The sequence below is a fragment of the Eublepharis macularius genome, chromosome 5 (genome assembly GCF_028583425.1).
Source record: "Eublepharis macularius isolate TG4126 chromosome 5, MPM_Emac_v1.0, whole genome shotgun sequence".
NCBI classification, from domain to species: Eukaryota; Metazoa; Chordata; class Lepidosauria; order Squamata; family Eublepharidae; genus Eublepharis; species Eublepharis macularius.
In genome coordinates, this window is record NC_072794.1 from 142,795,517 (window position 1) to 142,821,589 (window position 26,073).

The 26,073-nt window shown below is 46.7% G+C and overlaps 1 protein-coding gene across 1 annotated transcript in view; it reads left to right on the plus strand.

The window, feature by feature from the left end:
• Positions 1 to 26,073, plus strand: part of SRC (SRC proto-oncogene, non-receptor tyrosine kinase) — a 123,837-nt gene that overhangs the window by 61,116 nt on the left and 36,648 nt on the right. Inside the window, exons 3-4 of the mRNA XM_054979807.1 lie at positions 13,982 to 14,227; positions 14,524 to 14,623. Coding sequence (XP_054835782.1) covers positions 13,990 to 14,227; positions 14,524 to 14,623 — 338 coding nt within the window. The 5' untranslated portion in view covers positions 13,982 to 13,989. The remainder of the gene's footprint in view (positions 1 to 13,981; positions 14,228 to 14,523; positions 14,624 to 26,073) is intronic.

Here is a 26,073-nt window from a genome sequence, read left to right on the forward strand (position 1 = left end):
CCGCCACCTGGTTAAGGCCCTTCAAGCCGAGGCCATGAAGCTGTCGAAGCAGCAGATGACAGCTAGCAAGGACGCCGCCGACTCTGCGGCGCGAGCGATGGTGACTTTGGTGGTCCTGTGTCGACACACCTGGCTCCGGTCCACGGCTCTGCCGCCTGAGAAGAAGGCGAAGGTGGAGGATTTCCCGTTCGAAGGTCCCCAGCTCTTCTCGGAGAAGACGGATGAATCCCTCTCCCTGATGAAGAAAAACCAGCAAACAGCCAAGTCCCTGGGAGTCGCCCCTTCTGCTCAGCCGTCGGGTCCGAGGTATCGTTACGGTCGGTTCCGATCCTATCAGACCCCCTATCAGCCTTATCAGCAGCGTCAGGGGCGTTTCTTCTCGGGCCAGTCCTACGGCCACCGATCCTACTCGGCCCAACAGCGTCACTCTTCCAGGCGCTCCGGCCGATCCAAGGGCAGGCAGCAACCCTCCTCACCTAAGCCATCGACCTCCGTGCAGAAGCCTTCCGTCTTCTGACTGAGCCTGGACGCTCCCCTGTTGGCCTCTGGGGACACTCCCTCTACTGCCCGGTTCCTGGACAGGCTTCGGCCTTTTTTGCCCTGTTGGCAACTTGTTACCTCTGACACTTGGGTCCTGTCTATTGTGGCCCATGGTTACAAATTGTTATTTGCTGATGCACGTCCCCTTTCTCTCCCCCCCCCCCCCGTTGTTCTCCATGTTGTGATGTTGTGTTACACAATAATGTTATAGAGTTGGTGAACAAAGGTGCTGTCCGGGTGGTCAATGTCGCTACTTCCCCTTGGGGATTTTACTCGAGGTACTTCCTTGTGGATAAGAAGGATGGAGGTTCCCGGCCCATTTTGGACCTTAGTGGCCTCAACAGCTATTTAAAGGTTGAGAAATTTCGGATGCTGACCCTGGCACGGGTCATAGAGCTCCTAGAGGTGGGCGTCTGGTTAGCTATTCTAGACTTGAAAGACACCTACTTCCACATCTCCATTTTCGAAAGCCACAGAAAATACCTACGGTTTGTCTATGGGGGTTCTGTGTATGAGTATACGGTGTTGCCCTTTGGGCTGGCCTCTGCACCCAGGGTCTTCACGAAGTGCATGGCCACCGTGGTGGCATATCTACGGTCCAGGGGATGCTTTATCTACCCATACCTGGATGACTGGCTCCTGGTGGGACCCTCTGCTGACTCTCTCCAGGCCCATATTGCCCTCACTTTGTCTGTGCTGGCAAGGTTGGGCTTAGTGGTTAACGGGGATAAGTCTGTCCTGACTCCGGGCACGGCCATTAGGTTTATTGGGTTTCACTTCGATTCACTGCAGGGCAGAGCCTACCTGCCCCCGGATCGCTTGTCCAGGCTTTCCTCTTTGGCCCGTCACTTTCTGCACAACCGGTATCAAACTGCCCTTTTGATCCAAACCTTGCTTGGCCTTATGGCCTCCTCCACAGGGGTGGTTTTCTTTGCACGCCTGCATATGAGGCCTCTGCAAAACTGGTTTGTCCGGAGGTATAACCCCCTCACTATGGGACAGCACCAGAGATTCTCCATCTCCAGGGTGGTGCAGCGCTCTCTGACCTGGTGGACTGTCCCTGAAAACCTGTCCAAGGGATGCCCTTTTGGCCCCTTTCTGGCAGAGGTCACTGTCTTTACTGACGCCTCCAACTTGGGATGGGGAGGGCGCTGTGGGCGGCTCTCAGCCCAAGGTATCTGGTCCCCTACTGAGGCAGCCATGCACATCAACCTCTTAGAGCTTAGAGCGATCCGTTACTCCCTTGCTTCTTTTGCAGATGTCATTCGGAACAGGAGGGTTCAGGTCCTGTCGGACAATACCACGGCCTGCTATTACCTCAACAAGCAGGGAGGAACGGTCTCGCTCAAGCTCTGCAGGGAAGCGACGACTCTTTGGAAATGGGCCATGGTCAACAACGTCCTTCCCAAGGCCGTGCACATTGCTGGGGAGCTCAACACCGCAGCAGACACGTTGAGCAGGGTGTTTCTGCCTCAGCACGAGTGGTCCCTCAACAGGGCTTACCTCAACCAGGTTTTCCGCAGATGGGGTACACCGGTGATCGACCTCTTCGCCACGGCCCACAACAAGCAGGCTTCGCTGTTCTGCTCCCGGGCCGGAATTGGCCGTCACTCCCTAGGGGATGCCTTCCAGATACCCTGGTCCCCAGGGCTCTTTTATGCCTTCCCGCCCTTCCCGCTCATGCACAAGGTCCTCTCCAGGGTCAGGGCCTTCAGCACCAACTGTATCCTAATTGCCCCACAGTGGCCTCGCCAGGATTGGTTCCCACTCTTGCTCTCCCTTTCACGGGGGCGCTGCCTGGCGCTGCCGTCGGCCCCGGACCTGTTAGTCAGGGACGGGGGTCAGGCACCACAACGTGGTAGTTCTGAGTCTGGCTGCCTGGCTCCTGTGCGCCCCGGAGTAGGCCTCTCCTCGGAGGTCCTTAAGGTCATTCTGAATGCTCGGAAGCCGTCTACCAGGCTGTCCTACCAGAGGAAGTGGTCACGGTTTTCCCGCTGGTTGGCCCCAAAAGGGGTCTCTCCCTTTGATTGCCCTTTGCCTATGATTCTCGACTACCTCCTGTATTTATGCTCGCAGGGTCTAGCCTTCTCGAGCATTAAAGTCCACATGGCTACAATCTCTGCTTTTCATGAGCAGATTGATGGAAAGACCGTTTTTACCCACTGGCTTTCCAAGCAGTTCCTGAAGGGCCTCTTCAAGACCTTCCCTCCTAGGGCCCCTCCCATCCCTCAGTGGAGCCTGTCCCTGGTTCTCTCCCAACTAATGCTCAGGCCCTTTGAGCCTTTGTCCACTTGTCCCCTGCCTCTGCTCACACAAAAGGTGGCCTTTCTGGTGGCGGTCACGTCCTCTAGGCGTGTTGGGGAGTTGTCTGCCCTGCGGTGTGACCCTCCCTTCCTGCAGTTTTTCCCTGGTACAGTCATGCTTCACACTAGCATGGAGTTTCTACCCAAGGTGGTCTCAAAGTTTCACCTGCAGCAAAAGGTGTTTCTCCCTTCCTTTTTTCCAACACCCTCATCCCCAGGGGAACGGGCACTGCACACGTTGGATGTAAAACGTGCTTTATTGTTTTATTTACATCGCACCAAATGTTTCAGGAAGTCTCCTGCCCTATTTTTGTGTTACTCTGGGCCTCGTAAGGGCTCACCTGCTTCTGCCCAGTCCATCTCTCGCTGGATTGTGTCTACCATTAAACTCTGTTATCTGCAAGCTGGAGTCCAATGCCCTTTGTTGGTTACTGCTCATTCCACTAGAGCGCAAGCTGCTTCTGCTGCCTTCCTGTGAGGAGTGCCGCTCCGGGACGTCTGCCAAGCTGCGACCTGGTCCACTGCAGACACTTTCATCAAACATTATTCTGTGGACGTGAATGCACGGCGTGACTCAGCTGTTGGCACGGCTGTCCTGCATTCTTTGTTCAAGTAGACACTCACACCCGCCCCCATTGGTGAGATGCTAGTTATTCTCCCAATGTGGGGCTGCACAGAAGGACGAAGACGATAAACAGGGTTTCTCACCTGTAACTGTTGATCGTCGAGTCTCTTCTGTGCAGACACACATTCCCTCCCACCTACCCCGCTGTGAGTGCTTGGTTAACTGAGTTTTTCTCCGGCGGCTCAGGTGAACTGAGGGAATGCCGGGGACGTTCGGATATATATGCAATCAAAATTGGCGGGAACACCGGCGCACATGCGCGGTGGATCCGAACATCCCCTTCACATTTCTAAAAGCTAGAAAAATCTTTTCCGCGGCTGGCCTGCGCAGTCGCAAAGTGTGTCTGCACAGAAGAGACTCGACGATCAACAGTTACAGGTGAGAAACCCTGTTTTTACAAATTGCCTCAGAACAATCTTGTCTCTCTGCAAGCCCCTTTACTCAAGCCTCAGCCAGTTTGGACTTGCCTGCGTTTCTAATCCAGTTGAGGAAAGGCTTGCGTTCTTATGCTCTGTCTAATAAGTCGGAAGAGAACCGTTGAAAACGCTGGTGGCTTTTGACTGCGCTCTCTTTCACCTTGGCACAGAGGTGTGTGTGTGCAGGTGGGGAGGGGTTGCTCTGAGGAGAAAATCCTATCCTGTCAAATATTCATGTTGATCCTCCTCACAGAGAAACCAGGTGTGAAATCAATTGCAAGCATGTTTAAACAAACTGAAGGTGGATTTTGCAAACTGTTCCGGTCAATCTAATATGGTTTGGTTTTATAACATATCATAGCTTGCAATGTATAGAGAACAGAAAGTACGAAACACAAGAGATGGGGAAGAAGGAGCAGGAAGTGTGAAGGCCAAGCACTGTATAGTTCAAGGCCAGTTGTTTATATGGTTGTGGAGAGAAGACTGCTTGCACAATTAAGAACATCCCTACAGCAAGTGGATTCCATGTGTGGAATGCTGTTATACAGAGGAGTAGAGATGGGCATGAACCGGAAAAAACCCGAACCATGTGGTTCGTGGTTCGTCAAATTTCACGAACCACAAACTTTCATGAACCTGCCTCTGGTTTGCAAACCAGTTCATTTTGTTTGTGAAAACGTCACACTCAGGTCAGAAAATAATCACTTCCGCGCCAGAAGAAGGTAACTTCTGGGCCAGCGGAAGTTCACTTCTGGGTCAGCAGAAGGTCTGCAGGAAGTCCATCCCGTTTCCTAGGAAACTGATTGATTGGCACCAGGCTGTCTGCAGTGACAAACCAAAAAATGAACCAGCCTAAAGTTCGTGGCAGTTCGTCAGAAATGGGATCTGATGAACTGCTGGTTCGCGAACCACGAACGGGCCTGGTTTGTGCTTAATTTTGGTTTGTATTTTGGTTCGTTCCCATCTCTACAGAGGAGACATCTTTACACCGGGATTTGGGGAAGTGGGTAGCTATTCTAGTCCTGGCAAAAATTGCATTAGCATCTGCTTTTTCACAGGTGCAACAGAGGAAAAGAGGAGGAGCAGGTGGTGGCAGCAGCAGCAAACCTGGGAATGGGCATATGGATGCCATTCCTACCCACTCCTGTGCTGCTTCCATCATGCGAAGGGCATGTTTTCACACACCTGTCTGGAATGGGGAAGAGGTCCCAATATTGGCCCTCCATTCCCTGTCTCCACTTCACAGGCTAGCAGGATGGAAATGAAGGGGGTTCATCAGCATTGCAACAATGTGCCAGAAGTGATATTGCCTGTCCCCACCCCTCAAATTTTCTACCCAAGTCTGGAACCAGCCTTTGATTTGTGACTGGAATCTTTTTCAATGTGTGAGCAATTGCTGACTAGAATAGGGGCTCTTGATTCACTGGTCATATAAATGATTCAGCATTCATACAAACAATAACAGGGTGGTGATTATCTCTGAAGGGTGGCGTTCATAATTCTGTAGAGAAACTGAAAGCCAGTTCACATTCACTCAACGAGAAGTTTCATGGAGCCCTTTGGCCTGCTACCACTAGTTGGAACTAGACATGGGCATAAACAGGAAAAAAACCCCAAACAAGCTGTTCGTTGTTCGTTGCCATCCACGAACAACGAACAACAAACATGACCCTGTTCACAAACATGTCCGTTGTTCATTGTTCGTGGCCCCTTAAAGATCCCTTTAAACTATCAGCCTGCAGGTGGCAGGGGGAATTCCCCCCTGCCGCCTGCCAGTTCAAAGGGCCCTTTCCTGCCATGGGCAAGGGGCTGAGACCTTTAAACACCCCACAATCTGACCTTCCCAATGTCCAATACCCACCAAATTTGCAGGGGACACAGTCCTCACTGTCCTCCAAAGGCCCCCCAAGTTTCAGAGAGATTGCACCCCCAGAAAGGCATGATACATGGGTCTCCCCCTTTGTTGTCATTTTCTCTTCACAGTGGCAAAAACGGGACTCTCTGCTGGAAGTACTTTGAAGGGTTAAAGCCAGAAGGAAAGCCAGAAGGAGTTCAGACAGAGTTCAGTCCCTGCCATTGCCTGGGGAATTGATTGAAAGGCCCCAGACTGTCTGACTTGACGAAAGGCTGACTCGTTTAGAATGGAGACTCACGAACCGGCTTGTTTGCAAACAGGCGAACAGGCTGTTCATGGGTTTTTTCCGTTTGTAATGCTGTTTGTGCCCATGTCTAGTTGAGACTTGCAAAAAAACAGAATGTTGCTTTCATCCAGCAGTAGACAGGGAAGCAGTTGGAAATTGGTCTTAGCTTCATCTGTGCAGTGTAAGGGAGTGCCAGGATCAATCCGTTACCTTTACTGGCTACTGAGAAAAAACAATCTACTGCCCCCTCCCAGTAGCCAAGCAAAATTATATTAGGCTATGAGACAGCAACCGTAGCAAGGACTGGATTCCACAAATTCCCTCATTTAAGAGGTTAAAGATTAAGAATTAATTGTTGTACAGACCCTAGATGATAATAAAACATAAAATGCAATCATAAGTACCATACAGTCAATATTCACTTAGTATTAAAACCACAACAAGATCCCATTAGGGTTTTCACTGAGACATTTTGAACTGATTGTGGTTTCTGGATATTTTCGAAAAGCTGCCCCACGTACTGCGTAATAAAGTCAGTTAATACAAATGTTACTAAGGCTGATGCAACTGCGGCCAGATTTATCTTCATAATAGCAGTTGTTCAAGAAAGGTCCTAGATTTCTCCATTTACTTGATTTTTCATTGCCAGCGATTTACCTCAGCTGGCCTATGGCTGTTTTTGACTCAGCATCATGATTTGTTTTGTTACCAAGTGAAGTGGTGAAATGAGCCTGTACTTTTTGGTGGCCTAAAATGCTTCCTTTCTGCTCTTGTATTCTACATTTTTCTGAACCCAGATCTAGAAAACATATGAGCAAAACACCAAGCTAGGCCTTGTCAGTAGGGATGTATGCCAAAAAAAATTATTGCTGGTTTTAGTTGTCAAAATTGTTATTCTTTCATTACAGCTATTATTTGTGTTTTGTTTTATTTATTCTTTGTTCACTTCCATAGGCTTTAGTACCAAATACATTTTAAGCTGTGATTCTCTCTTTCTCTCTCTCTTTCTCTCTCTCTCTCACACACACACAAACATGCACACACAAATTGTGATGCACCTCAGGGATTGTACTTCCTTCCGCCCAAGGGATCCTTCCTGGCGAATTTCATGTAGATAGCAAAAACGGTCCCCATTTTAGAGGCAATTAAAATTCTCACTGGCATAATGGGCTGCCAGAAGTCTGCCTCAGTCTAAGAAAGATGGTCATGGACATAAATAATATATGAAAAGGAAATGCTCTGTGGTTCACCCATGTCCATGCCCATTGAAAGTATATATGGAGGATATATGAAAACCGGAAGGAATGCTGGGGCAAGGGAAACCAAACCTGCCTAACACTGCTGCACTGTGGAACTTGGAGCATTTTTCTCCCTGCCCAGCATAGGTCCAGTACAAAAATTTCTTCAAGCAATGGCTGAGAGCACAGTCAGGTGTGGCATGGGAGGTGACAGGGGTGTGTCTCTGCACTCTGTCTTTAAAAAAACCATGTTCCTCCCTCCCTCATTTCTTTATGCATGAAAAGAAGTTTGTATAGCTGCTTGTAAAGGACATTGAAGAAACAGAAGGATCGTGCATTCTTCCTTCTCACTGATGCCTTGGGTTTCATCCTATTGTCCGTGAATGGGAGTGATCATCCACACAGTATGATAGCTGCTTATTGCACGGGTGGGGGGTGCGTGTGTGCTTGGCATTTGTCTCCCCATCCCACTTGCAGCACTTCCTGCTTGTAGACCTCATTGTATAAGGAAAATGTTTGCCCTGAACATGAGTGCATAGGAGAAAAGAGAATGGTAAGCAAACAGGAGCCACTGTGCTTATATAAAATCAAATCAAAGTATTCTCTACAAGCCAGAGACTGGTGAAGACCAATCTATTAGCACAATCCACTATGGTGCAACGTTATTGTGTGACTCTGTTGATTGGTAAGTGACCCTGTCACATAGTTGCTGAGTTATTACAAAATGTAAAGCAAAAAAACGTTATATGAAGCAGCATTAAACAGCTGATAAACAATTCAATAGAACTAGGATTACAGAATTAGAAAACAGTGCAAACAAAAATAAACCTGTCTAAGGCACAACTTGACTATACCATAATGCAGAAAGGGTCTTGAAAAGGTAGAAGACAATGCAGAAAAAAGCAAGGTGATGCATACAATAAGCATTGCAACAGATACAATCCTTGATATAAGCATCTTTCTGAGCTGTTCCATTATACTCAATTCTTCTTATCAACATGCCTTACTGATAGGGTTGCCAGGTGGCCAGTTTTCACAAGGACAGTCCAATATTTTGGGACTGTCCAGGGGAAACATTCCCCAAATACCGGAAAGCTGGCCCCTCCCCTCCCAGCCCCTCCTGCTTCCAGAGGCAGCACCATTCCCCAGCCTGGCCGCCTGGCCTGGAGTTACAAGGAGCCTCCACCAGCCCGGGGGATTAGCCGGCCAGCCCGGGCCCCCATCCTCCTGGGAGGGGCCAGCCAGCCAGCCCAGGGACCCCAAAGTGGGGTTGGCACAATGATATCATTTCTGGTATTAGAGTCATTGTGCCAGGACAGGAGTGTGCACGTGAGAATGTAAGAAAAAAAGTTAGTGCTGCTTCCTCCTTCCCTCCAGACCCCATCTGGCAACCCAACTTAGTGAACATTTCTGTTTTGCATCCAATATTACCCAATGCTGTTAATTTTTTAAGCTTTGGTTTGGTATAACAACCATGATAATGAACAGATCCCGTTTGGAGTTTGATTAGTGAAGTTTGATTCCACATCCCTGTTTGTCCGAGAAGTGTACACTTGACTAACTCTTGGTTATAACCTTCTGAGAAGGAATAGCAGTACAAGATGCTAAGTCAGGCGTAATCCTGAACTCCTCGTGGGCATGTATCCAAAACGGCTGGTCTCCCAGACATAGTGATTATGGAACTAAATGGACCATATGTTCATACTTGTCAAGTTTTGAAAATCCCATGGAAGAAGATTTAAGTTCCTTCCTCTGACCTTGAAACCCCTTCTCATACCTATCGCTGCTACTTGAAAGTAAAATCAAGAAGTTGAAGAACAAAGTTTTAAAAGTTTTAAAATGTGCTTTATAATTCAAGGCACAACTGTAGGTGTCTTTATAACAGTATAGAATAAATTTGAGAGCAGAGTAAGGCCAGCAAGACTGTAAATCTGAATTAGGTAGCTCAGGTTTAGCAAAAATATAAAATATAAAGGCCTTTTTGCAGAATGGCTGCTCAGGTTGCCAATATCCAAGTTGGATCTTCTGGAATTACAATGGCTCTCCAGGTGAGAGAGATCAGTTTCCCTGGAGAAAATGGCTGCTTTGGAGGGTGGAATCTATGGCATTTTACCGCACTGGGGATCCAACATTAATAAATTACACAGCTCCTTATCTCTTTCCTAAGCACTAGTACCAAGCCTTTAGGGTAGGTTGCCATCTTCCAGGTAGGGGTGGAGATAGAATTATAACAGATCTCCAGATTACAGAGATCAGTTTCTCTGGAGAAAATGGCTGCTTTGGAGGGTGAACTGTATGGTGTTATGTCCTGTTGAGGTCCCTCTTTTCCTCCAACCTGACCGTACCCAGGCTCCACCCCCCAAATCTCCAGGCATTTCCCAACCCTGAGTGGCAGCTGTAAAGGTTTGCTAACGTTACATCATCTTTTTTCAGTTTCTATCAGCAGAGTCTGTAGTATATTTACATCACAGAGTCTATATAGGAAGGGTATAGAGTAGGCATGCAGAAATTATGTCTTTTTGGACCTCTTGTCTAGGATAGGAATTGGGAGTTCCATAGCCTAATGCTTCCATGCTTACTTTGCTGGGCAGCCCCACAATGTGGTACTGAGAGAGAGCTGCTGTGCTCCAGGGCGTTTGCATTTCTCATGTGTTCCATCCAGGGCTTTTTTTCAGCTGGAACGCGGTGGAACGGAGTTCCGGAACCTCTTGAAAATGGTCACATGGCTGGTGGCCCCGCCCCCAGATCTCCAGACAGAGAGGAGTTTAGATTATCCTCCACATCACTGGCACGGAGGGCAATCTAAACTCCCCTCTGTCTGGAGATCAGGGGGCGGGGCCACCAGCCATGTGACCATTTTCTCTGAGGCCACTGAGTTCCACCACCTCTTTTCCCAGGAAAAAAAGCCCTGGTTTCATCTATATGGAAAGCTTCTAAAAACACCTTGGAGGCTTGTGTTATGTGAAAAGGCAGGGTAAAATTTCCTCCCCCCAACCCTCTTTCTCAAAAGGGAAGTCTGAAAGAAAATGAATATCATCTCCAGTTGCTCAAACTCTACAGTAAAGGGTTAGTGAGGTGCTATAACACCAGGTAGTGATCATCTAAGTTCCTTGAAGTGTGAAAATGGTTGCCTCCGACTGCTGGTGTTGGCTTCACTCACAGAAGTTGTCTAATCCTCTTGAAGCTTGCTGTGACAATTTCAATTGTGCTGACATGTAGTCATGTCATTCAGGAAGCGCAGTCCCTGTGGGCCTGACTATTGTGTGAGCAGTGAAGCATCTGGGCCTCACGTTTCTTCTTGTCTGAAATCCTCCAGACAGAACAGTTCTCTCTGTCTAGCTGGGTTCATTGTTCTTTTAACTGTCTCACTGACCTCAGAGTTCCTCAGCTAAACAGAATCATCAATCACAGTTTTTTAAAAAGTACAATGTGCTCTTGATACTATCTCACTTCTCTTTCATGCCCTCCCGTTCGATTCCCCCATTATTGAAGTAAGGGATTTTCAAGAAAATATTCTATACAGTATTAATGCTTAATACTAGTATTGTTTTGGAATATCATTGCCCCTCTGGATAGTTCACTTGTGATGTCCTCCAAGAGCTATAGTTTTAAAACTAGTTTCAAGTAGTAGCCCTGTTGGTCTGCAGTGGAACAGCAGGATTTGAGTCTAGGGCCAAATCCACACTTAACTGGCATAGTGCTAAACAGTTGGAATGATAGCGTCTTCCTGGCATGTTTTATGACATCATCGCGCCACGATGCCACTCTCATGGTGCGATGACATCAGAAAAAGCGCCAGGAAGACGCCATCATTCCGACTGTTTAGCGCTATTCCGGTAAGTGTGGATTCAGCCTAGGGCTCCCAGGTCCTACTTTCTCAACATTTATATGAGACCTCTGAGGGAAATTGCCTGGAGTTCTGAGGTGGATTGTCATCAGTATGCTATTTCACCTTTGTACCTGGACCAGGAAAGGCAGTGTCATCCCTGAGTGCCTGTCTGAAATCTGTAACTTTGGTTAAGGGTGAATAAATTCAAACTCACTGTATGGATTTGCTCCACAGTATGTAAGATTGATAAAGTGGAGGAAGTGCCTTCGACCTGTAGATATGAGAGCATTCTTGAGATCAGGCCTTCTTCTAAAAGCTCAGGTTGAGAGTATGCCAGGTACATAGGGTTCCCAGGTGTCCGCCGGTGGTGGGCAAACTCCCGGGGATTTGCCCCTTCATCTGCTGATCACTGGGCAATCAGCGGGATGGCGCAAGCTCCCAGAGCTTGCCTGCCACTGGCAGGTACCTCAGGAGCATGCTGTGTGTGTGTGTGCTCCCTACCAGTGCGGCAATGTCACTTCCGTAAGTGACCTTGTTGCGCCCACGGCAGCATTTCTGCACTTCATTTGGGGCCGATTTGGGACCCAAACCGGCAGAATGAGCTCCGTGCGAAGCTGATTCCCATCTGGGATACTGAAATGTTCTCTAAGTAGGGCTGTCCTTAAAGACTGTTTGGGTCTAGAATGCAGCATGTGATTTATTTCTGCCTTAATAGCACAGATTTTGTAGAACGTTGGTGCTATGAAAGCGCCAACAGATTTCCCGATTGAATTCAAGATACTGATGCTACCTTGAAAGCTGTTTGCATCCTTGGCCCAGAACATCTGAAAAAGCACCTTGAATGTAATAAGCTGCTTTATATGGTGTCTGAAATTCTTCAACTGGAAATGCCAGAGGCTGAAGCCAGGACCTTCTCCCTACAAAGCACCTGCGGCACCTGCCTTTCCTCCTCCTTTCTCCTGCTTCCTGAGAATAGCTGTGAAGAGTGTGGTGGTAGTTCCATCTTGCACCAAAATGGTGGCTGTTTCAGAGTGGATATTTAAGTCATTGATTATATTTTTGGTTTTAGCTTTCAGTAAATTGTTTAGCGTGTCATCTTATAATATTGTCCCTCATTATGGCTAACATTGCCCATTTGGGTTTGACCTTCTCACAGATGTCCATGCTTTTTGAATATGTAAAGTGATACTTGGAAACTTTTAAAATTAGTTGTGTACGTTTGTCACATGGTGGTCAGCTAATGGGGAAGTGAACAGGGACCATTTGCTACATAGAGAAGTGAGCTTTACCACATGCCAGTGAGTGGTTGATGAACCACTGTCTGTATTAGGTTTTCATATGTGCTTCATCTCGTGAACGAAGCAGGTGGCACCTTCATCGCAGGCGCATACGCAAGAGGAGATGCTGCCTTCCTGTTACACTCTCAGCCAAGTGGGTAAACACACAGAAAGAAATGTTTGCAAGCAGTGGGGCCAAAAGGCCATGAAATACAAAGCTTGGCAGAGGGCTGTTCCATAGTTCTGCAGAGGTCAACTGTTTACCAAGTGAGATAAGAACATCTGATCAACTGATAACATTTCATGCATCTGACCAGGGGAACTCTAGCCCAAGAAAGCATACACTACCATAAAACTGTTAGAGCCCAAGACATGTAGCTATTTGGTTGCAACAGAAGCCCTGTGTAGATAATCCACTGAATCACAGTGCAGGGAGGGACAGCAGGCACGAATGTGCAGGCCCCCACCTCCATTCATTTGCCAAGTCAGCATGGTGTGAATATGTGGAGGAAGTGCCCGTGGGCATACACCCTCCCTGTGATCAGCTGTGCTCAGAAAGCAGCATCATTGATTATGGGGAGGGGGCGTATGTACACACTTCCTCCACATGTTCACACCATGCAGACTACTCAGAGGAGGTGGGAAGTGGGGCCAGCACACTTGTGCCTACTCTCCCTCCCCACATGATGAGTCAATGTGTGGACGGGTGGCCTGAACGGGGCTAGAATCAAGGCCTGTTTACAAGGTAAAAGGAACATATCTACAATCTGTGTACAGTGTATACTTGGTTTTAAAAAAAAATGTGTTGTGTAATTCTCTGGGTATATTCAATGCATGTTCAGCAGACTGTGTGATACAAAGCCCACATTTATCTAGGTACTGGACACTGGGGTCATTTGCATAATACACATGTGTTGCTCTTTCTTACAAACAGATGTACACATATACATGCTGGATCTGTATGCATTCACTGTAACATGTGAGCAGGGCTACTGACAACTGCTTTTGTGGACTTGCTTCCCAGCACTAGTTGGTTAGGCTAGATTGTCCCATTCATCCTCCAAGCAGCTGAAGATGGCATAAAATGGCTAACACTGCAGTTCAAAAAGGCAGGTACTGAAGTAGGCAATAACAATATTTCCTGTGGCCAACTATGCATCTTAGCTGGCCTGGTGACGTTTGGTGGCTGTGAAACAGTCAGCCTTAGAATTAACCTTGAATTCTACCAGCATCTGCTTTTAATCTTACTTTATTTCTTGTTCAACTTGGGAGAATGGTTGTGACTCAGTTGGTACAGTGACTGATATGCTTCCAGCATGTCCCAGGTTCAGTCTGTCTGGAACCTCTCGTTTAAAGGGTCAGGTGATGTGGAAGACCTCCACCTGTGACCCTTGAGAGCATCTGCCAGTCAGAGTAGACAATTCTGACCTTGATAGATCAATGTTAAAAGGCAGCTGCATCTGTATTCATGTGCATGTTTTGATCTTTCAAGCTTGTGCCAAAGTAAGAGGACATTTTGTCTCTTTCAGAAACTATAAACTGGCTGGTGGGTTCCTTTCTTAGCGAGCAGGAAGCTTGAGCTTAACCTTTTTGTGACTTTCTTCTCCTGCAGCTTGGATCATGGGGAGCAGCAAGAGCAAACCCAAAGACCCCAGTCAGCGCAGACGCAGCCTGGAATCCACAGAGAATATCCATGGTGGTTGTTCTGGATCACAGACACCCAACAAAACCACTGTCCCAGATGCTGTCCGAACTCCCAATCGTTTAGTTGGCAGCAACACTCCGGAAACTAAGCTCTTTGGGGGCTCCAATACATCCAGTATGGTCACCTCTCCTCAGCGCTGTGGGGCTCTAGCTGGTCAGTATGACTCCAGTTCTTTGGGCAGATTGTTAAAATCCTGGCGTCTTTCATCTATGTGAAATTTATTCGTCTGTAACGAAACCTACAGACGATCCTTTCAAAAACAGCAGATTTAAAACTAAACTTGTTTGCAATGATTCTCAACACATGCTACAATCCAAGGGTTACCATAGGGCTGCACATGACTAAACACTTTAATTTGCGTGGTGCGTGCTTGCCATTATGATATACTAGTGGCCTCAGATTGAAGATAGTGTGGCCATTGAACTGATCTGAATTGGTTTTCTTTGCAGGTGGAGTCACCACATTTGTGGCCCTCTATGATTATGAGTCCCGGACGGAATCAGATCTTTCATTCAAGAAAGGGGAACGCCTCCAAATCCTCAATAATACGTAAGTACCTTTGACCCCCCAAGTGAAGGATACGACAACCATTATAGCGAACCTTTTCTTTGGTTGTATGCTGCTGCTATTCATATAGGAAAGCATGTGCTGTTGTTTTCTCAGATCGTTTTCGGCCGCTGTTGAGTTGCTTTAAACAAACCAAGAGCAGCTTTGGCTTAAAGGGTAATGGTTGTCTTACGAGTGCAATATAGTTGGGGTGCCCCACCCTCCATGGGATCATAGCCTCCAAGGAGCACTTCTTAGCTTAGAGCAGCTTCTTATTTTGCCTTTCAAGTAATCTCCCGGTGCTGGGAAAGACTGTACAGTACAAGTAAGCTTGCAGTTACTTCTTCCTCTTTCTCCTTGCTTTCAGAGCTGCTCATGAAAGATTATAGAATCCTGTTTTGGTAGAAGCCTCCACCTAGCAGCCTTCTTTTCCTAGAGACCAACTATGCATTAAAGGGCAGGAGAAGTCGCCCCACACCACTGTGTCTCTGTCGTTGCCTTCTGCCCCCAGCGGTGTTTAATTAAACAAGATGTGTGATGTGCTGGCATTATGTTCAGTATGTCCTTTGCTGTGTTTCACTTATTCGGTCACCACTGGCAGGAAGGGACTATAAGTCAGTGCTTTGGTAATTGCAGACTGGCCCTTTAACTTTCTGGGAAAGCTTTCAGTGGGCTGCTGCTGGCAGCCAGGAGCTGAGCCTGAGAAGCTCCCCAGTACTGCAGAAGACACTTGGCTCAAACCCTTCAGTAGTGACAATGATTGATGTTAATGCACCAGCTGCCTCCTCCTCCAGTGCTATCAGAGTTAGTGGATGAGAGCATGCTCACTGTTGAGCACTGCTGATGGAGTCTGAGCTGAGTGGCCCCTGAAGCGGCTTGCAGCAATGCAGAAGAACAGCAGGATTCGAGTCCAGTGGCACCTTAGAGACCAATAAGATTTTCATGGTATAAGCTTTTCAGAGTCAGAGCTTTCTCATATCTGAAGAAGGGAGCTTTGACTCTGTGAAAGCTTATACCTTGAAAATCTTATTGGTCTCTAAGTTGCTAATGGACTCAAATTCTGCTATTCTACTGCAGACGAACACAGCTGCCCACATGAAGCAATGCAGAAGTTACTCAGTTTGCCTTGTTCCCAGGCCCATTTGAACTTCTCAGTCTGTTCCATGGCAATGTTTTCAGCATTTGGAAAATGATTCAACCACACACATACTTTCTTCCTAACGATCTAGCAGGCAGTGGAAATGAGTTTGGATGCCCAGGAAGTCAGGCTGATACAGTTGGATAACAGCTAGACACAGTGCAAAACCTGGTTTGGGTGGATGTAGAAGAACAGTATGAGAACCTTTCAAGGTCTAAAGTCTGGTTTCTCAACTAAGATTCCTTCTATAGTTTCGAACGAAAACTTTTCCACCAAATTCTTTCTGTATCTAACATCAGCTATTCGTTCCGGACTGAAGCACCTCCATTGCAGCATGGTGACAGACAAAGGAACATCGTTCTATGAGATGGTTCCTAGAATGATGCCTACCCGTGTAGGGAAGGGCAAAAACCTCTTGATGGGATGGGTCCTCTGTCGTATGGTTGGACTTTGTAAAACCTAACCATCCCGGAATCCAACCTCTACACCTATTATACTGAACAAGAAGCTTACATGGATGATCCGTTCCACTGAGATATTTTTACCCATGGAAAATTTGCCTGGGAACATTTAGTTCTCAATGGTGCTTTTCAAGAACGAGAACAATCTAATGAAAGGTGGAATGTTTGCCACATCCCTGTATCATAGACAGGGGGAAATATTGTGTTACTTCCTGGGGTCACGGACAGCAGGTTGAAGATTGTAGAGCACTTAGCACATTTCAAAAAAACCCTTGGTAAACAATTACTGATATTATTGCCATATGACCAGGCAGATGGATGAGGATTCTTCGTGGCAGATGCTGCACCCTCCCTCTGCCTCCTTCTAGCAAGCATATTTTGTAGTCACTTGCTGTCCTCTCAGCACTGCGTTTTCCTCTGTAAGCGATCTCAGCACCTCTTTGGCCTATTGGTTACCCCCCCTCCAAGCCTGAAACCTCTAGCACAATGAAATCTTCAGGACAGGCTGTGGGTTATTGCTTTCTTTAAAAACAGGTTACTTTAATCTCCTCTCCCTTCCTTTGAACATGCCATTTATCTCTTACCAGATGCTGGGAACAAACAACATATTGGTAGGAGGGATGGGATGGTTATCCCAGTCATGCCTTGCTGGGGATTCTCCTAGACACTCTTGTTAGAGATGGAAAGCTGGACCGGCATGGCATGTGAAGGGATTTCCAGTTTAAAGAGGGTTAGTGCACAACTAAGATGGGTTTAATCTAAAACTGTCAGTTTTTCTTACCCATGGGCTCATTCCTTCAATTAGAGGGATTTGGATATGTGGTGAGACTCCTAGGGTGAGCAGACTTGAATTTCTGCCCTCTCCAAATGATACAGAGAGGGACTTCCAAGGAACACTTGTCTCTTAGCTGTCAGAATTCTGCAAGCCATTCTTTCCTCCTCAGTGGAAAAAAACTGACTGAGGGCTTGGCTCTGCCCCTCCTCCTGTTGCTAGGATGTGGGCAGAGAAAAGGCACGACCTTGGGGCAGTTGTATCCAAATGGTCCTTACTTTTCAGAGTCACCATTTTTAGCATTGAATTTTCTCTCAGGGAGTCCCTGGGCATTGATGCATACTTTATGGTGCACTGTTAGTTCATGCGCAGCGCTCGCCAGACCTGCTTTCCCACTGTCTCAAGAAATGTTCCAAAGAAATCTTGGAGGAATACCAATAGATCCTAGGAATATAATTTGAAAACCACTGCTTTAGGGCTATTGGTCCTTATGCATGCGTTCTTCCATTCACTTTTGAATAGCACCTTAAATCTGCAGTTCTTTTAATCTAAGCCCTGTCTCTTTTTCTCTCTCTCTCTCTCTCTCTCTCATATCCTGCCTCCTCATGCTTTCATTTAGGAGAAAGGTGGATGTCAGGTGTGTATCTTCTATTTGATTGATATTGGCACAAACTGTAAGAGCCCTTCCGATCACTGATGCCTCAGCTGAGGACTAAGGATGGTGGGTGGGGAGCAGCATAACCGGAAGTGCTTGTGATGCTGGATGGCCTTACAAACAAGTGTAATTCTTTGGTTCTGAGCATTCTTACCTTGTATTCAAACAGGTGGCATATTCCAAAATATTGCTGCAAATGGATTTAGAATGTGCATTTCTGATTTGGTGGGGAGGTGAGAGCCAGTGTGGTACGGCAGTTAGAATGTTGGCCTTGGATTTGGAAGGCCCAATTCCATGCTGCTGTGGAAGATCGCCAGGGGGCCTTGGGTCGGTCACTTTCTCTCAGCCCAACGAACCTTACAAGGTATTGAGGAGAATGATATGGTAAGCTGCTTTGGGTCCCATTTGGGAAGAAAAGAGCAGAACAAATATCTAAATAAATAAATCCAATGGTAGGTGGATCAAAACAAACTCTTAGCCTTTAATACTTCGGATGAGTGAAAAGCTGGATATAACAAAACCATGTTAGATACTTCTTTATGTGTTATTAAGACATTGGTGCCAAAGAGTCAGTTTGGAAACCGTTACCTTAGAGTTGTTGGCCTATATGAATGTATTCTTCCATCTGCTTCCACAAATACTATATTTTTAAGAACAGGAGTACCTAAACACTGTATTTTCTGCTCCTGAAATGCCATAAGTAGTAAAATCATGTAAGGACACCCAAGAAAAGTGTTTGAGTCTTCTTCCTCAAGTGCTGTAGCTGTATTCTCTGTGGCAGTCTCAGGCACCCTGATAGGGAAATAATTTACTTGCCTTCACAGGAAGCACAATAGAAAATACTGTACCTAAAGAGGCCATACTTCTGTCTGTCTTCATTTGAAATCCACTTGACTGATCTACATTTGTAACAAATCACATAGAAGCAGGGCTTTTTTTCTGGGAAAAGAGGTGGTGGAACGCAGTGAGTTGCCAGCACAGGAGGCAACTCTTGGTGGGAGGTGGTGACACTGGTACCACATGTGAAAATGGTCAAATGGCTGGTGGCCCCACCCCCTGATCTCCAGACAGAGGAGATGGAGTGGCTCGGAGGGCAATCTAAACTCCCCTCTGTCTGGAGATCAGGGGGCGGGGCCACCAGCCATGTGACCATTTTCACTAAGAGCAATTTAAAGTTTTAAAAGCTCCCCCCTTGTTCCAGCTGACCCAAAGTAACATCATTGGTCCTGGGAGCATTCCACCTGAAAAAAAGCCCTGCATAGAAGTATCCTGAGAGTTAGTGGTGGGAAAACACATTTTAAAAGCTCCCTCCACATACTAATGTTTTAAGTAGAGGGCTAGGTTTGAATGTATCAGTTAGTTTCCTCGGTAGCAGATAATTAGAAATGAAATTCTCTTTTGCAATCTGAAGTTGTACAGTCCTGGAAGAATGCCACTCTTGTGACTTTGCAGGATGTGTAGCTCAGCTTTTATGCGCACAATATAAGAGATGAAAAGAGCATTACAGGGCTTTTCATAAACTCACAGTACAGCCTGCAGCAGACTCGAGCCCTTGTAAGTTCATTGATTTCAATGGATTTAGGAGGGTGTTGGCCTATTTAAGATTGCACTAGCCATTCATTCACCATGGCTCCGATTATGTAACAGCGTTAATCAGCCTATCCAATGTGCAGGAGTAACAGGACTACTTCACCCTGTTTTGCACAAAGTCTGCCGCCTCCTCTTTACTGAAAAGGGCATAACCAACATCCAGCTGACTTGGAACACAGTTCAGTATCGGTGGGCTGGGTGCTCCTAGAATCTAGTGGTTTGAATTGGGAAGAGAATGTGCTGGCTGAGTGCAGCAGGTGCAGGCGGCAACGGCTTCGGGCAAGAAAGTGCTGTTAATTTCTACTCTTGGTGTAATTCCAACCCTCCCCAATCTTTCCACCCAGTCATCATGACTTCCTTATCTATTATTATAATCTTGCAAAAAGCTAGGCTGCTTAAATAGCCTTTGGTGGGATAAAAGCAGCTCAGACAAACACGGGAGCGCAGCCCAAGTCTGTAATTCGTCTGCTTATGCCATGAGATGATGAAGAGAGAAAAGGCTTTAGTCTGTTTCCCTACCAGCTCTCCTCTCGGCACACCTGCTGTTGAAATTCTTTTAGCTGACCCAGCTGCATGCATACAATCACTGCAAACTACAACTATACTGTATAGTTGTAGTTCAAGACAGGAGAGAGGGCGTTTTTTTCAGATCGGAACAGTTCCCTGTTCTGCTTTCATTGATGTAGCATAGTGGTTAAGTGGTTGGGCTACAAAGCAGCACTCTACTGGTTCGACTGCCACGAACTCTCCAGGTGGCCTATGGTAAGCCTGTCCTCTCAGCCCCAGCTGTATTGTGGGAATATTAATAACCCTGACTTTGTTCACTGCTCTGAGCGAGGCATTAATCCATCTAGAAGAGCAGTATATAAGTGCAGTTGTTGTTGCTGGCATTCACAGTAGCAGTGGTGCTTCTGTATAAAGATGTGCAGGGGAGGGATATTCTCTCCCACCTCCCCTTCTTCCCCCTCCCACCCAACCAGGCTTTTTGGCATCTTTTAAAAGCAATTATTGGTAGTATATCACTTTATAACACCATAGTGATATACCTACTACTTACATTTTTAAAAAACTTGACAAAAAAAACCACACAGAGAAAATGGTACCAGACATGGATGGGGAGGTATAGAAATCCACATCTTTCCTTTCACACTTGCCTAAACACAGAAGACCAGGCGACTGCATGGAGGCAAGGGGAGGGGGGGGGGGCAGAGCGCTCGTGCCCATTCTCCCTCCCTGTGCAGTTCATCAGTGCACTAGGAGTATTTATACTCAGTTCTGAGTTCAGGTCACCTACATACAGTGGGTGACCTTGAATATTTTCTCACATGGGCATATTCAGAGAGCTGAAAAATACCTAACCAAGTGTAGAAGCACATAAGCTGAAGAGCTGATTTTTCTGAAAAGCTCCTGATTTGCCAGGCAAAAGTGTCTCTTGATTGCCCTCTTGGGGTTTCCCCGCCAAAGTTTCTTAAATTCTAAGAGAAGCAACATCTTCCTGATTTTTTTAAAATCTATCATTTCACAGGAAATCTTCAGTGATAAATTTGCTCTTGCAAAATCATATTCTAGTAGGAATTTTCTCCCCCTTCAAAATACCAAAATCCTTCAGCATGTGCATTGATGCTACAAAAGAAATCCAGCAGATTTGCTTCTTCTTTGGCTTCGTTCCAGCCAGAGCCTAGGGCTAGGAACTGTTTTCATTGCTGAAGGCTGACACCTGCACTGCAGAAACTTGTAATAAAAAGCATGCTTCTGAGCATGTGCAGAGTGCCCTGCCAAACTGGATACTGTGACAGTGCAGTGTATTAGAAATGTTTCCCTGCAAGTGTCAGTCGCCTTCTACTTCCGGGGCACTTAAGCACGCCAGTGAATGGCTGTAGCTTGCAAACAGGAAGCGCTCTGTTTCGAGGTCCTCTGTTTGCAGGGGCAAGTGAGCCGCTGTTGGTGTTTTGGCAGGACAATAACTCCCTGCCCTGTGCCAAGAACAGACAGATCACTCACAGACACATTGGCACTGATTCAGACTGCAGAAGCAATAGGTTGGAGCACGTTTGGAGCGGCATTCAGGGTATCCGAGCAGGAGATCCTGACCTGACTAATGGGTTCTCAGCCCTCTTGGGACGTTTTCCCTGCCCCTGCCCTGCTGAAGTTGGTCAGCAACTGCTCAAAACACTGTTTTGAATCTCCACTCTGCCAGGGCACCTTGCTGGGTGACCGTGGGCCACCTATATACCCAGCCTAACCTACCTCACAGGGCTGTGGTAAGGATAAAACGGAGGAGAGGACAAGAGTGTATGGAGGAGAGGAGGAGAGTATAAGCTGCTTTGGGTTCCCATTGGAAAGAAAGGCAGCACACAGTACTTGGGCGTAATTCCCTTTCATATCAGAGAGCGGAGCCTAAGGAAGCATCCTGGCAGACAGGGACCTGAAGTTAATTAGTGGAGAGGAATGCAAGGAATGGAACTACAGAGGCACTGCAAAGTCTTGGCCCGGCCCTTTCAAAGCCCCAGTCCCCTCCCGACTCAGGGAATTTCCTAACATGAAGTTGTGCACAAAACATGCATTTCAGAACTGTACCATTCTAATTAAATGCCTCTTTTATAATAAAGACAATGAATATCTTTCTTTGACAGACTTGTTCAACGTCTTTCTGTGTCTTATGCTCCCACTGTCTTAGCTTCTATCTGGGCTTGGGGGCCCTACTACCAGCCTCACCCTCTGCATCTGGCTCTGGTTATTCAGCAGTGAGGAGAGTAGGGTTGCCAGCCTCCAGGTGGTGGCTGGAGATCTCCTGGAATTACAACTGATCTCCAGGTGACAGAGATGAGTTGCCCTTGAGAAAATGGTGGCATTGGAGGGTGGACTCTATGGCATTATACCATTCTGAAGCCCCTCCCTTCCCCAAACCCTGCCCTCTCCAGGCTCCACCTCCAAAATCTCCAGGAATTTCCCAACCTGGACCTGGCAACCCTAGAGGAGAGGAACGTACTCTGGATATATGTTCAGATACACTTTTGTCTTGCTAAGTTCCAGAGAGCATCAGTGCAGCTACTGATCTGATGAACTAGCAGAAGGGATGGCTATAATCACAGAGCCAGCATGGGTTAGCGGTTACAGTGTTAGATTAGGATCGGGGAGAGAGAGGGGTTTGAATCCCTACTTGGTCATGGAAGATCACTGGGTGACCTAAAATCATAAAAAGGAGAAGAGGAAAACAATACAGGTGCTTTGGGGCCCCAGTGGGGAGAAAGGCAGGGTATAAATGAAGTAAATAAATATTTACTGGGAGGAGGAGGTATAGTCCAAAAGCATGTTCACACGTACAAGGAAAATGCACATGAGTGTTGAAGAATGCTTTATGTGTGCAAATGAGAAAATGCTTGACATCCTCGTTACAGCTGCACCAACTCAAAGTTGTCAGCCACTCTTTTCTGCAGTTGTACATTTTTCTTGGGAAACCCCTCGTTCCAACTCATTTATGTGGCAGCCTTCTTAGGCAGCCATGCTGTCTAGAACCTTACACTACAGAAAAGGCAGATGGGGAGGGGCACAGTGAGATTACGAGGGGCAGACTTGGAGGCCAAAATGGCCCTGGGAAAGGCCCCCAGTCCCACCCTGGGCAGAGGGCAGGAGGGGGCTTGCTGTGGCTCCTTCCAGGCTTGCACCCACCAACCTTGTATGAGGTGGGGACTGCTGGCTTGCAGTGGTGACAGCTCACACACCCCTCACATGGGGCGGCCCCCAGGTTGGGGTAGATTCAGGGTCGCCAGGTCCCCACCTTAAAAACTGTGTGTGTATGGTGGGTGCCTGGCAGGAAGGGTTGCCTTCTTCCCCACATGTACACAAAGGGGAGCATCTAATATCACTTCCGGCTCAAACCAGAAGGGACAGGGTTTCAACAGGGCCTAGGATTGCCAACTGTGGGTTGGGAAATTCCTGGGGATTTGGCGGGGTGGAGCCCAGAAAGGGCAGGACTTGGGGAAGGGGAAGGACCTCAGTACAGGGTTCCCAGATCGCTGTACCCTACCTTACCTGTTTTACTGTTGTCATGCGTGTTCTTTGTGTTGACATGCTCCCAGAGAGGCATGATGACATCACTTCTGGGAAGTGACACCATGACACTGGCTACAGGCATGCTCCTGTACTTTGTGTGAGGCTAATTCTAGCCCATTCAGATGTTGTCCCGTGGCTGGCGGGACAACATCACTTCAGGAAGTGACATCATTGCAACCCACCAGGAGTTTTCTCGAGTTGCCTGCCAGTGGCGGGTGATTGCCAAAGAATTTGCCACTGGGCAAATCCCCAAGAGATTGCATGCACCAACAGGCAATTGTTAAGCCTTCCTCAGTGAGATATAATGCCATAGAGTCAGCCCTCCAAAGCAGGGGAAGTGATCAGGACTGATGTGGACATCAGTTGTAATTCTATCTCCTAACTTTAGGAATCGGCCTCACTGACAAACCAGAAGTGATGTCATTAGAAGCCCTGCAGAGCTCACATTGCAGCCATTCCAGCAATGGGGAAGCTACAGAATCTATCCCTGTGTAGAAGACACCTTCGTTTTCTTAATCTCAGTGTACTATGAGAGGAGAGAAGGCTCTGCAAGCCTGGCAACTGGCCAGGTTTCTGCTTGTCATAAACAAACCACGGTTGTCTGTGGCATCTGAATTGAGGCTTAATGTGACAGCGGTGGTCATGCATGTTCTTTTCACATGTCACCTATAAAGTGAGTGGTGGTGGTGGTGGGGCCACATGCTCTCTGCCTTCCCACACCTTTCTCCCCTGCTGATCAGGTGAGCTGCTGGGGTAGGTGGCAAGCTTAGATAGATTTGGTCAGGGGAACCCTTACCCTCCCAGGCTATCCAGCCCACTGGGACTTTCCCCAGTGACCTTAATGGCCAATAAGCCTCTGAGTATTACTGTAATCTCAACTGAAATGTTCAAGGAAAGCTTGTGTTTCTAGTCCAGCCTGCATGGTTTTTGTTGTTGTTGTTGTTGCTTTTTCCAATGATCAAAATAAAAATAGATATTTAATTCTAGAAGTTCTGGGCATGTAGTGTACTTTCCAAGGCCAAAGCAACTGGTTTTTTGTGTTTTTAAAAAATTGATTAAACTTGGAGCATGAGGAATATTTGCAATTTCACAGCTGTTGCATATAAATAACAAGAACAAAATGATCTTCCTAAGAAAATAAAGGTGTTGAAAAAAATAAGACAGTATAGTGAAGAATGTAGGAGGGACTCTAGATGAGTTTCATGCTACATATGCTGTGGTATCCAGTACTGCTTCACCATTGGAGCTGAGTTCTTACAATGATCTTATGGTGGTTATTATGAGCCATGACTTGTTGAATGGCAAAGATGCCTTGGTCTTCTCCCTGGCAATGCAAAGAAAAAGGAGGATGTTGCTGGGAGAAATGCGTATCTCATGTTGGGGGTGCTGCTGACTCAGCAGTAGAATTCCATAGCAGTAGCCATAAGTTAATATAGAGACGGAAAGAGCTGAGTCTTGGTCGAAACTGGAAAACTCTATTGGCTATGAATGTGTATGGAACCAGAATATTGATTGTAAATGAATGACAACCGTTTCCCACTGCTTCTAGTAGGTGTGATGGGTTAGGGTTAGACTAGGGCCAAGACATCAAATCCCCCTCTTGCCATGAGACATTTCCTGGGCGACCTTTGAGCACTTACTCTCAACCTAACCTACCTCACAGAGTTGTTGTGAAGATAATTGGAGGAGAGGAGACCCATGTATGCCACTCTGTGCTCTCCGGAGAAAGGGTGGGGATTAAAATGTAACGTATAAATATTTTATCTGGCTTTTCCGACTTCAGAATTTCAAGAAAAATGGAAAGTTTTCTTTACTTATATAGCTGAAAATTAAGAACAAAATTGAATTAAAACAGAGAATGCTAGAAGGAAAGATTTAGGTAATATATGATTATAACAAAATGTTGTTAGATATGAAGATAGCTGGGAAGATAGAATAAAGATATTTAAATAGAAGTGAAATAGTAAAAGTAAAATTTAAGTAAGTTCTATATAAATGTATGATTTTGAATATAAATAATTTTAGTTTATACTTCGTTTGTATATTTGTAAACTGAAGTGAACAATAATAAAAAAATATTTTACCTGGCTTTTCACCCCCATGGTGGCAGATAGCAACTTGTGAGATACAGGTTTATGAAAAAGAGCTGGGGAGGCAGTTCTTAATAAATGAGGTCTGAATCCAGGGATGATGGAGGGACACCTACCTGCTTCCTTTATTCCCCCCTGACCTCAGGATCAATCATTGTTTATGGGCTCCCATGTGGAAGTCAAACCAGGAGTTTCTAGAGTGGCTTTGCGAGACCTTGGCATAGGGTTGCCAATTCCAGGTTGGGGGATTCTTGGAGATTTGGGGAGTGAAGCCTGAAAAGGGTCGGGTTTGGGGAGGGAAGGGACTTCAACAAGATATAATGCCCTACAGTCTACCTTCCAAAGCAGCCAGTTTCTCCAGGAAACTGACCTATGTCATCTGAAGTTCAATTCTAATTCCAGGAGATCTCTAGGCTCCATGTGGAGCTTGGTAATCCTACCTTGGTATCACCAGTGGAACTAGAGTTGCCAGATCCCTATATTCTCCCGCAGGATCGGAGAAGACCTGGCACTTACCTCGTGCCTTCTGTCTGTATTTTTTCGTGTGGGCGTTTTGTGCACACGTGTGCTCCTGGCGCTTGTGTAATGACATCACTTCCGGAAGTGACATCATCATGCCAGCTGCGGGAGCACTCCCATGCTCTATGCGAGGCCAATTCTGCCCCAAATGAAGCGCAGGAGCACTCTTGTGGAC